At 37.6% G+C, this 13,180-nt stretch overlaps 1 protein-coding gene across 2 annotated transcripts; it reads left to right on the top strand.

Annotated features, from left to right (window-relative positions):
* Positions 1–5,678: 5,678 nt before the first annotated feature.
* On the top strand, positions 5,679–12,275 carry LOC121368390 (tRNase Z TRZ1-like). 2 transcript variants are annotated; one of them, XM_041493087.1, is made up of 4 exons: positions 5,679–6,061; positions 8,626–8,833; positions 10,357–10,549; positions 11,754–12,275. In XM_041493087.1, the coding sequence occupies exons 1-4, from the start codon at positions 5,784–5,786 to the stop codon at positions 12,068–12,070; spliced, it is 996 nt and encodes a 331-aa protein (XP_041349021.1). In that variant the 5' UTR covers positions 5,679–5,783; the 3' UTR covers positions 12,071–12,275. The 2 variants fall into 2 exon arrangements, with proteins under 2 accessions (XP_041349021.1, XP_041349022.1); XM_041493088.1 differs by lacking the exon at positions 5,679–6,061 and adding an exon at positions 6,930–7,196.
* Positions 12,276–13,180: the final 905 nt, after the last annotated feature.

Genomic DNA, 13,180 nt, shown 5'->3' with positions numbered 1-13,180 from the left:
TCAGTGGGTAGGTGTAAACCACTTGCACCGACCAGTGATCCATAACTGGTTCAACAAAGGCCATGGTTTGTGCTATCCTGCCTGTGGGAAGCGCAAGTAAAAGATCCCTTGCTGCCTGTGGGAAGCGCAAGTAAAAGATCCCTTGCTGCCTGTCGTAAAAAGAATAGCCTATGTGGCGACAGCGGGTTTCCTCTAAAAACAGTGTCAGAATGACCATATGTTTGACGTCCAATAGCCGATGATAAAATAAAAAATCAATGTGCTCTAGTGGCGTCGTTAAATAAAACAAACTTTACTTTAACTGCCAAACAATACATATACATATCAAAATGCGTCAACAGCTAGCGTTAACTGGCTTATATTTATGTTTTAGAATTACTTATCGGTACATATTTACAGAATATATAGAATTGATTTACACATTTATAATATTAATATTTATGAGACCTTTTTATAATATTTTATTTATTTTATTTCTATATATTTATTTTATCAATATAATTATATGAGTTCTATTTTGTGTATTTTGTGGTGAAATTAAAAAAAAAAAAATAATAAAGAAAAAAAAGAGTAAAGTTTCATAGGGATGTCAAGTCATACTCCCCTGAAAAAATATATTGACCAAAAAAAGGAGCGGAAAATTCGCTTTAACCGGGGGTGGGGTGGTGGTGTTTGACCCCTAACCCCATCACACGCGCCTGATGATTCAACATTTTAATGTTTTGGGATTTTTATTATAATTTTTTTTTTCGTTTGCACTTTGAGCCTCTTCAATATCATCACCACGTGCACAACCATCATCACCGTCACATGTTTATATGTTAAATCAATGATTTAAGAACGATAGCGAAACTGGGGAAATCATCATTGACATTGTACTTTACAAAGTGTAAATAAAATGTAGGAGTGTTGTATTTGCGGAGGAGGGTCCTTACTTCCCGGTTCGGACACTATGTATAGAGTTGTAATAATTATCTTTAACGTAGCTTCGGGTGACATTGAATTTTTAAAAATATTTTTACAATATATTAAAGCAAGATAGCCATCTTTATCGATATTCTACACGGAAAGCCAAATAGTTCATAAAAATATATAGCCAATATACTTACAAAAACGAAACATTGCCTTTTAAAAAAACATCCATTAAATTTCGAGCAATTGCAAAATATAACGTCAGTAGCACACCGTTTTAAAACATTTGCCATTTTCAGGTCTGCGTCGTTTCCACGAATTAAAAGTGTTTACCTTTCATGTTTACAATGTTCTCTTTACATTTTTGACATATGTAAATTAATGCTGAGTTTCTCTTTATGTTGTTTATAAAATCGAATCGCTGTTCCACACGAAAAGCCTTTCAATAACCAGGACGCGGATGTACCCAGAATTCGCTATATTTACATTTATTTGTTAGAAATTAATCGATCCCACGCATTATTTTTTTACTATAAATAACTCAGTAATGTTGAAACTGTAAAGTGCTTATATGCCGTGTAAAGAGAAAAGAAGGGAATGTTTTATTTAATGACGCACTCAACATATTTTATTTACGGTTATATGGCGTCAGACATATGGTTAAGGACCACACAGATATTGAGAGAGGAAACCCGTTGTCGCCATTTCATGGGCTACTCTATTCGATTAGCAGCAAGGGATCTTTTATATGCACCATCCCATAGACAGGGTAGTACATACCACGGCCTTTGATATGCCAGTCGTGGTGCACCGGCTGAAACGAGCCGTGTAAACAGAGTCTCGTTCCGTACCACATTTATCTCATCGTAGTAAATCTTATGAAATCAGCGAATCCACAAAATATGGCAAGTTGACTGAGATGGGCTGCCAGAGACAAATGAGTTGCACGAAGACAGCAAACTTGTCTGTAATATCTGCCTGGTATAACGAGGAGTGTTCGCCTCAAATGAACGCGCCAAATTATACTGGTCGTCCACTAAAGATTTTCAATAAAAAAAACCTTTTTTCTACTAGTAAATAAAATTATTTAGTTATAATTTTTTGTGGGTATTAAATGTATAATGCTAACATTTCAACGCAAAAGTTAATAAATTATTTTGCCGGGAACCGCCATTATGTCCATCTGTCTTTCTATCTATCATCTTCTCCATCTCTCTCTCTCTCCAACTCTATAAAGGCGGGACGTAAACCAGTGGTAAAAGCGCTCGCTTGATGCGCGGTCGATCTAGGATCGATCCCCGTCTGTGGGCCCATTGGATTATTTCTCGTTCTAGCCAGTGCACCATGGTGTGTATATCAAAGGCCGTGGCATATGCTATCCTGTCTGTGGGGTGGTGTATATAAAATATCCCTTTCTACTAATGGAAAAATGTAGCGGGTTTCCTCTCTAAGACTATATGTCAAAATTATCAAATGTTTGACATCCAATAGCCGATGATTAATAAATCAATGTACTCTAATGGTATCGTTAAACAAAACAAACGTTTAACTCTCTCGTCACTAACAAGGACATCATTAAGCATGTCCAGGACAGACAGCCCAGCCAGTTGAGATGTGTGCCCAGGGAAGCGTGATTGAACCTTAAGCGAATAAAACAAACTTCATGACACCAAAAAAAATCCCAACCCAGTTCGTCAGGTGAAGCTTCATTATTCAATTTGGTTTCCTTCAACATATATCCCCGTCTCGTACGAAACAACAAATATTTTCTTAGCAAATAATTGGATATAAAGTAAAATAGCACAATGACATTTATATTAAGAATTCAAATAGCAAATTTAAGAATGCGGAAACAGTAGTACAAGTAGGACTGAATGTAGTACACAAACTACTAATCTTTATGTCTATACAACCCATGCACTTGAATAAAAACTATTTCCCTTATCTCACCGTTTTATCGGTTCTATACGATATTCACAAAATTATAAAAGGTATTTTGTTTATCAGGCGACGCGAAACAAGACAAGCTGAAACGATAAGGGGCGACACAAAATTATTTTTAGCATATTTTTAATATCTAAATTGTATACTTGTAACGCTCTACGGGCCGTTTTCTATCGATTAGTGGGCTCCCTCAAATTGCACGAAATTTATTCTGTTTGTGCAGGCGCGCAATGTCTCACGTAGTAATTGAAAAAAATACTACTATTTTGATTAAGGGGCTGTAATGGCACCTGGGATAGGTGAGGGATTTGTCCTGAAACGTTTATGGAAGGAAGGAAAGAAATGTTTTATTTAACGACGCACTCAACACATTTTATTTACGGTTATATGGCGTCGGACATATGGTGAAGGATCACACAGATATTGAGGGAAGAAACCTGCTGTCGCCACTTCAGGGGGCTACTCTTTTCGATTAGCAGCAAGGGATCTTTTATATGCACCATCCCTTAGACAGGATAGCACATACCACGGCCTTTGATGTACCAGTCGTGGTGCACTGGTTGGAGCGAGAAATAGCCCAATGAAAAGTTTAGGGTGTCTTCTGTTGTTTACCTTTATTTTTAATAATTTTAATTTAAATTTTAGCTTTTTACAGTTCTGTATGGCTAATAATTTCCAAATATTGTTAGATTTTTGAACTAAGAGAAACATTAGAATAAAACACCTTTCCATTTCTGGCCTGTAGGAATCGGGGGAGGAGTTAGACACGCGCCCTCCCCCCCCCCCCCCCCCCCCCCCCCGAATATGAAAATGTACTTTTTTTTTGCTCCCCTCACTAGAGACTGTAAACCCCCATTAGAGATTATGCCCCCCACTGCAGATGTCGTTCCTACGTGCCTGCATTTTGGTTCCTGATTAACAGTTTTACATATCAACATAGTCTTCAGAAATTTGGTGATGTATATTAAACATACCAAGCCCTCCTTCCTTGACTGGTCTACACAAGATTTTTCATTCAATTCTGTTCGTTTTGTTTCCCAATACAAATTTATGAAGTATTGTGTTAGGTCTTGTAGAAATGCATCTGATGGATTTGATAATATAAAATGATAAAATGATGATTAAATTTAGAGATAAGTAATTACTGCAATTTTGCTAATTTCTTTTTCTTTTCTTTTTTCTTCTTTTTTTTGGATGTGTGTGGGGGGGGGGGGGGGGATAATTATTAATTATATTTAATTCCAAAGAATTTCCTTCTACAATTTAATAAGCAGATCTATGCAGGAGGTGATACCTAAAACTTTAAATATTTTTGGATTCCATTATACAATGTATATGTGAGCCTATAGATCCACATTTACTTGTGATTTACCTTAGTTGATGAATTTATGTTTTTTATTGTTTTTTTTAATGTTATTATTAATTTTATTTTATTATTATTATTATTGTATTTTTTTCAAATTAAACCCGAAAATAATTTAGCACACACTAAAATCATATCATATAGGCCTACAAGGGAGAAGGGATCACCCTGCCTACAAGTTCGATCGGATCCCGAGTTACTGACAGCGAGACATGATTTACTGTCTTTATAAAAGGTGGAAATCCAATGTTTGAAATGTTTTCCAAATCCAAAGCAGGAGAGCGTCCAATCAATAAAACTATTAAAAGACCAAGCAACGGAACCAAAGACTCTCAAAATCTATAAATATATTCCGATACTATCAACCTTGGAATATGTTGAGATTCAATATAAAATAGGCCTAATTATAAACCCACCCGACCCCTCAGCTTTATTATCGCACAAAAACATAATTTATTTGCTAGCTCTTTTTCTATCTGTCTGTCTCTCTTTCTCCTTAGTAGGCCAATAAAGAAAAACATACATAAGACTTAGTATATAAATGAAACAAAACGTTTCCCTTAATTAGTAAATGATGTATGGATTTTAAAATTATTATTTTAAAATTTTTGTAGCCATTACGCAATCGTTGTGATGCCTTGTTTATGTTTTGTGTTTTCTTTTAGCAAACCTGATGTTTAATTATTGAACACATGAAGAACTTTATTGTGTCCTTGTCTGTTTCCTTTATTCGTTCGTTCTTTCTTTCTTTCTTTCTCTCTTTCAATATTTATTTCTGTTCATATTTAAATGACATAAACATATTACTGTCATGACATGTATGTATTATGGAGAAGGCCTAGTAAGTTGTATAACGTGTGCCTAATCCATTTGGTCTTTTAAAAAGCAATAAAATATGTTTCAATCAATCACCGAATGGCTTTCAAAGATTAAAAGAAACAAGATGGCCTCAGATTAGTTATCCGGAAATTTGTCCGCGCAAGTAGTCTGCTGTTTTACTGTGATTATTTCATGGCAGACAGCTATGAAGTGGCAACTATTTGACTGAAGTGACAGGGGAGAGCATGTAGTTTGTAAACATGTGTAACTTGTTGACATTGAAAACTTGTTTGTGGTAATTCCGGCCCATGCAAAAGTAATGCTTTTTGTGTAAAATGGGTGTACTCCGGCCTGCTTTAGAGGGTGTGTTTGTTTAAACCAATATGCTGGGAGAAAGAGCTGGACAACAGGGGTTGTCCTTTTCAGGGTATGTGTCCCCCAGGCAGGCAAAGGTACGTACAAAAATCCACGGGCCTGCTGATATTAATACAAATGTTATAGCCACTAACTTGTGACTAAGGCTATATAGAAACATATAGCGAAATTAATTCTGGTCTGAAGACAGACATGAAATTGATGGTTAAGGGTAGACCACTCTCGTTGCTTCACCTCATCTTTAGAGTTATCTACCACACAAAAATGACGTAAAGTCAACAGACTGCAAGACAACTGACTTTGTTTGCAAAAATTTTTGACATCAAGACAAACAGCACAGCACAGTAATGACAGAGCATACAACAACACAATGTTGACTTACACAAGATGTTTGTGTAGAATGCACAATTACTTTTTTAAGCAAAGTACTAGAGCATATCAGATACAAAAATTATACTCCAAGTCGAAGAAGTCTGGCGGAAAACGGAGAATGGACGGGTGGTTGCAATGTGGAAAATACGGCGTGTTTGCGTGGTCGATATCAGGACTAGAGACGTGTGTCGTCGTCAAGTCTGACGAACTACTTGTTGCCTTTGACATAGGCTACGCTGTTCGAGAAAGTGTTGGATGTAAACATGTTTTTATAAGGTATACTTGACACTTGTAGGCCTACTTCCAAATGTAAAAAAGGTGAAGGGTGCAGGCACATTAGTCCGAACGGATGTAGAACGTGTGGTTCTTTCTACGTCTGTATATTGTTACATACCTTGTAGGTCGTATTCAAAACTTGTGGCACCACGTTTCAATTGTTTCTCTCGTTTCTTAACCAAAATAGTGCAACAAAACGACACACGAACCAAAAATGTATAACCTACCGTACTCACTAAATCCTGATTGAAGTACTTGCATCATTATTAACAAAATAAATCTTTCAACGACAACATAATTTTTTTTCTCACCATTTTAAATTTTCCAAATAGAAGGAAGCAACTTGCCCTGCACATTAAAGGGACAGTCCATAGTTTACAACCATTGTAAAATGTTTCCACTCAATAGAGCCTTTTTGATGATGTAATATACAAATTAAATACATTTTCTTATTTAGAATATTAGTGTCTGTATTTACAAGGTGTTTGTTGTTATCCTTATGCTTGTAGTAGCGCAAACTGGATTTTACCTCCCAATAATTTCATACGTTCGAAAAAATATATATCTCGAATTAAAGTAAAAACTGAGTGCTACAAACATTAGTATATGACTGCAAACACATTCAGTATACAGACACTGGTAGTCGCTAGCAAGGATCTTTTATTGAAAACATCTTACAATGGCTGCAAACTCAGGACAGTCACGAAAAGTATTGATTTAACGTGTGCTCTGCATGTGCAGGAGTAGAGTTTCGGGGGTTAAAACCATCCTGCTCCAAGCAAATTAACATTATTTTCAATATATTTTTCAGGTTATAACTTGAACCCCCCCCCACCCCCCCACACCCTAAAAAATGTGGCATGGCACAGTACAGACCCAGAGATGCCAGTTGAAAATTGCAGACCGTGAGCTTCCTTATCAGGGTGTAGCCCAGTGGTAAAGTGCTTGCCTGATGCACAGTTGGATCGATCCCTGTCGGTGGGACCATTTGGGATATTTCTCATTCCAGTCTGTGTTCCTCAACTGGTGTAAGCAGTTACAAAGGTCATGGTATGGACAATCCTGCCTGTGTGATGGTGCATATAGAAGATCCCTTGCTACTAATTGAAAAAGAGTAGCCCATGAAGTGGCGACAGTGAGTTTCCTCTCTCAATATCTGTATGGTCCTTAACCCTAATAATTATGTCTGATGCCATATAACCGTAAATAAAATGTGTTGAGTACGTCGTTAAATAAAACATTGCCTTCCTTCAAATTGAGAATTTTCAGTACCACTGGAAAGGAGCCAACATGTATGTTTGATACCATTATTCATAGAATGCCTGGACAAACCTGTCCTAATAATATGTCCTGGCGAGAAACGGAAAAAGATAGGGTATAATATTACCCCTCACAAGTGCAGGTTATTGCCCTTTTCAAAGAGTACACATAATATATGAAGGACAAAGGGTTAAGCTATAATGCCTGGCTTTATCATTTTCATTTGTGTAAACATTGGATTCTATGTTTGGTGGAGGGGTCGGGGGATGGTGTTACAAAATATTTGCTAAGACTTCGGACTGGACGTTGGAACTAAATGTGCATGGCCCAGATGATGTCTTGGCTACCAGACCTTACAGAGTTGTCTCCCTTCCATTGTGTGCCATGTATTTGAGATATGTCCCTGTGCTTATAAACCTTAAAGTCTAGACTTTAATAAAGTCCAGATTTTAACGTCATGGCAACGCCATTCAAATAGCATTATGTTAAAGTCTGGACTTTATTAAAGTCTAGACTTTAAGTTTTATAAGCACGGGCCATGCTCTAAATGCATTTTATGTTGCACCATACACTTGTTTTTGTCTCACTGTTATGAAGTAAATTGTAAGTCACACAGTTAAGTCTGCATGCTTTTTATTGACTACTATATGAGGCATGATGTAGACTGTAGTCCAGTGGTAAAATGCTGACCTGATGCATGGTCAGTCTAGTATGGATGTCCATTGTTGGGGCCCATTGGGCTATTTCTCGTCCCATTCAGTGCTTCAAAACTGGTGTTTAAAAGGCTGTGGTATGTATTATCCTGTCTGGGAAATCCTCTTTATAAAAGATCCCTTGAGCACTGCTATATTAAATCGGAAATAGTAGCCCATTGAGTGGTGTCAATGGGTTTTCTTTGTCAGTATCTGCGTGATCCTTAGCCATATGTTTGATGTCATATAACCATATTATTTATTTATGTATTTCAACTATTTTCATTCTTATATTCAATTACAGTTCAAGCGCACTGTCCTGGGCACACTCCTCAGCTATCTGGGCTGTCTTTTCAGGACAGTGGGTGTTATTAGTTGTTGGTGGTTAGTGAGAGAAAAGAGGGTGTAGTGGTCTTACACCTACCCATTGAGTCATTAAAAACTCACTCTCGGTGAGAGCCGGTACCTACCAGCCTTATGCCTGATGGCTTAACCACGACACCACCGAGGCCATAATTAAACTGATGAGTGCATCAATGAAATACAATTTCCTTCCTTCTTTTTATTCACATGTACGAATGTAATCATGTTCAGTGCTTATATCTCTTTCAGTCATGGTCACATTGATCATGTGGCGGGGTTGCCCCACCACGCTGCCAAGCGGTCTCTGTATTCAATGTCGAAGGCTCAGTACCACGTACCCACTCACCTAATGGAGCAGATGAAGAGTGTTGCCGAGGGTTATAAAGTCATGGCAGAAACAACGGAGGTGTTAGGCCAACTCAATATAATACCTCTGGATGATAATGCTACAGTGTGGGTAAGTATCACCATTTTACAGTTGAAAACCCCCCAACTTTGTCATATTACTCAGTCTGTATGTTGTGTGTGTGTGTGTGTGTGTGTGTGTGTATATATATATATATATATATATATATATATATATATAGAGAGAGAGAGAGAGAGAGAGAGAGAGAGAGAGAGAGAGAGAGAGAGAGAGAGAGAGAGAGAGAGAGAGAGAGAGAGAGAGAGAGAGAGAGAGAGAGAGATAGATACATATACACATACACATACACATATATAGATGTATAGATATATATATACACACACACACACACTGATACCTTTCAAAACTTTTAACACTAGTTCAAATTTACTTCTAACTAAAGAGTGACGGTCACCAACATTAACTTAAGAAGAAAAAAAAATCTTTTCCCAGTACAGTAACAATATCAGTTCAAGTACTGACTCGCTACCAATATTTTGAATTAGATCTTTTTTCCTTTTATCAAAACTATTTCAGGGAACACACTAGGTGGCGATTTGGACGAAATAGTCACCATATGCCACTGAACATCACCTTGTTTAAGCACAATGCCAAAATCTGCTTTGCCTTCAATTTCATCAAATTTAGTTAACTGCATCATCAGTAATATGCTCACCATGAAAACAGATTGCCAAATGATCAAAGTTAAATTTTAACAAGTAAATGTTATCACGGTAAAAGAAATCTAAATCATTACACATTGACCATATGTTTTTGTTGTTTACTTTATTATGAAATAGAATGGAGCATATAAAAGATCCCTTGCTGCAAATCGAAAAGAGTAACCCATGAAGTGGCAACAGCGGGCTTCCTCTCTCAATATCTGTGTGGTCCTTAACCATTTGTCTGATGCCATATAACTGTAAATAAGATGTGTTGAGTGCATCATTAAATAAAACATTTCCTTCCTTCAAATTGGGAATTTCAGTACCACTTTCCTTTGGGAAGGAGCCTACATGTATGTTTGATACCATTATCATACATTGTTGACATGAAGTAGAAATAGTACCTGGAGAAAATCCTGTATTAATGTGCCTAATGTTTCTTTTACTTTTCTTTTAGCGTAGATATGGTCCTGGCTACGGATTTTCGAAGCTACCGTAGCTGTATGAAATTGTAAAATCATTGTAGGCTATGATGTCACTACAGCAGGCCTTGAATTTGACAAATTAGAGGGCAAGGCTGTTTGGCTTCGACCAATGGAGATATTTTGAGGGCATTATGAACAGAAAGCAGGAGACGAGAGGCATTTATATAGACTTATCGCCTGTTTGCCGATCCAGTTCATTTATTTAAATAAATATTGTATTAAAAAAAACCCAAGAAAATAAGACAACAAGACACACTTCAACAAGTGTCTTAATATCAATATGGGTTCTGGATTAAAAAAAATATGGGCCGAATTTATGAAGCTTGTTTTTTTTAAATGCGGGTGTTTAAGCATTCTAAATGTTTGTAGTTACACGTGTGTAAGTCTAAAACAGGCTTTGTAAATTTGGCCCATTTTCTTTTGTCAGCTTCCAAATGGTCATCTAGTGAAAGCGTTCCCGACAGTGCACCGGGTGAAGAGTCAGGGTTACCTGGTGTACAAAGAACACAAGAAGCTGAAGCCCAAGTTCGTGGGTAAACCGGGTCACGAGCTAGCTGTGCTCAACAAGCAGGGGGTCGACATCCACGACATCACCACGGTACCCGAACTCGCATACACAGGTAACAATTAGACACCTTTTTTTTTTTTTTTTTTTTTTTTTTTTTTTTTTTTTACATAATGAAAATATTTTATAAAAATATTAATGTGCTTTTTTAACTGAAGTTATATAATATATTTAGAGCTCAGTAGAGTGCTCGCCTGAGGTGCTTTGGTTGCGAGATCGAACCTCCACAGTGAACACATTCTCTGACTGGATTTTTCCCCCTGACCTAACTAGTTCACCATGACTGATGTATCGATGCTGTCTCATCTGTGGGTAAGTGCATATAAAAGATTCCTTGCTGCAAATGGAAAAATGAAGCAAGTATTTACTGAAGAGTAAGAGTAAAAATTACCAAATGTTTGACATCCAGTAGATAATAATAATTCATCATTATGCTCTAGTGGCATCGTTAACCAAAGTAAACTGGAAGTTTATATAACATATGATGTTATATAATCTAATGGGGTTTTACGGCTTGCAGCATGTCATAATCTTCAGTATATTTTTAGTGGTACAGCGCTCGCCCGATGCGCGATCGATCTAGAATCGATTCCTGTCGGTGGGCCCATTGGCCTATTTCTCGTTCCAGCAAGTCCCCCCAACTGGTGTAACAAAGGCTGTGGTATGTACTATCCTGTCTTTGGGATGGTGCATATAAAAGATACCTTGTTGCTAATTGAAAAGAGTAGCTCATGAAGTGGTGACAGCGAGTTTCCTCTCTCAATATCTGTGTGGTGCTTAACCATATGTCCGATGCCATATAACCGTACATAAAATGTGTTGAGTGCGTCGTTAAATAAAACATTTTCTTCCTTTTCCTTCTGTCTGTTTTTCTCGATATTACATGAGCTTGTAGTGTCTGCTTGGTAATCCTCCTCCGTGTGGAGTCATACACTCGGGGAAACAGACCCATAATGGCACCCATGAAGTGGGTGAAACTCGGTGTGTGTGGCCTTGCACCTCCCTGTTGAGCCTAGCAGTTCACTCACTGTGGGTTGGGGCTGGTACTGGAATGAAAAATGCACCATTTCTTCAGGTGGAACATGAACCCAGTATCTACCAGCCTAATCACTTCACCGCTGAGACACTTTGATGAATTAATAGTGCTATATATCTGCCAAATTCAACTTTAATATACATTTAACAGCTTAAACTCTACTTGAGCCAGGTACCATGTACTTTTAATCTTTGATGATTTATTTATTTATTTTTCTTTCAAGGTGATACCATGATGGATCTCTTTCTGAATCCACCAACCCCAGACCTGCTGAATGTGAAGGTGCTCATCACGGAAGCCACATACATTGATAACGAGCCGGGGAAGGACATGATCCAGCTGGCTCGCAAACGGGGACACCAGCATCTAGCTGAGATCGTCCAGAACGCAGATCTCTTCAAGAATATTCAACATATTGTGCTGATGCACTTCTCAGACAAATACTCCACAGAGTACATCAGAACTCTCACCTCCGTGCAGTTACCGCCATCTTTAAGAGAGAAAGTTTTGTTGGCCACATGGGCAAAAGAACGATCATAGCTGTAGTACTAGTATTAGATCATATCTGTAATACTTGTATTCGTGTTATATAAACTATGTCATGCAATATAGTTTGAACAATTGCGGGTATAAGCAACAATTTTATATGGTTGGTTTTTATTTTCTAGTTTTGTTCTTTTACTGTTACATATAAAAGACATTAGGAGTGCTGTTGTTTTTTTAATACAAATAAAATGAAGACTTTTCTGCTGTTGTAGAATATCTGTAAAAGCAAAACTCTATACAGACCAGGTCACCACATTTTGCAAATTAAAGTTACCAGGAGAAAGGAAGTTTGTTGAGTAACAACAACACTAGATGTCAAACATTTGGTAATTATGACGCGTAGTCATCAGAGGAAACCTGCTACATTTTTTCTAATGCAGCAAAGGATCTTTTATATGCACTATTCCACAGGCAGAATAGCACATACCACGGCCTTTGATATACCAGTCATGGTGCACTGGCTGGAATGAGAAATAGCTCAATGGGTCCACCAGCAGGGATTGATCCCAAAATGACCGTACATCAAGCAAACACTTTACCACTGACCTACGACCCGCCCCTAGGAAGAAAGGAAGAAATGTTTTTAACCTGACGATGCACTCAATATATTTTAATTTACGGTCATATGGTTAAAGACCACACAGATGTTAGGAGAAACCTGCTTCCACGACTTCATGGGTTAATTTTTCCAAAGAATAACAAGGTATCTTTTTATATGCACCATCCCACTGACAGGATAGTACATACCACATCCTTTTCTATGTTTGAAGTCTGAAGCTAAAAAATAACACAGAGAGAAAGAAAAAGAAAGAAATGTTTTATTTAACGACACACTCAACACATTTTATTTACGGTTATATGGCATCAGACGTGGTTAAGGACCACAGATTTTAAGAGGAAACCCGCTGTCGCCACTTCATGGGCTACTCTTTCCAATTAGCAGCAAGGGATCTTTTATTTGTGCTTCCCACAGGCAGGATAGCACAAACCATGGCCTTTGTTGAACCATTTATGGATCACTGGTCGGTGCAAGTGGTTTTCACCTACCCATTGAGCCTTGCGGAGCACTCGTTCAGGGTTTGGAGTGGGTATCTGGATTAAAAA

The sequence above is a fragment of the Gigantopelta aegis genome, chromosome 3 (genome assembly GCF_016097555.1).
Source record: "Gigantopelta aegis isolate Gae_Host chromosome 3, Gae_host_genome, whole genome shotgun sequence".
In the NCBI taxonomy this organism is placed as follows: domain Eukaryota; kingdom Metazoa; phylum Mollusca; class Gastropoda; order Neomphalida; family Peltospiridae; genus Gigantopelta; species Gigantopelta aegis.
Note: the sequence above shows the minus strand (reverse complement) of the source record. Positions and strands in the feature narration are given on the sequence as shown.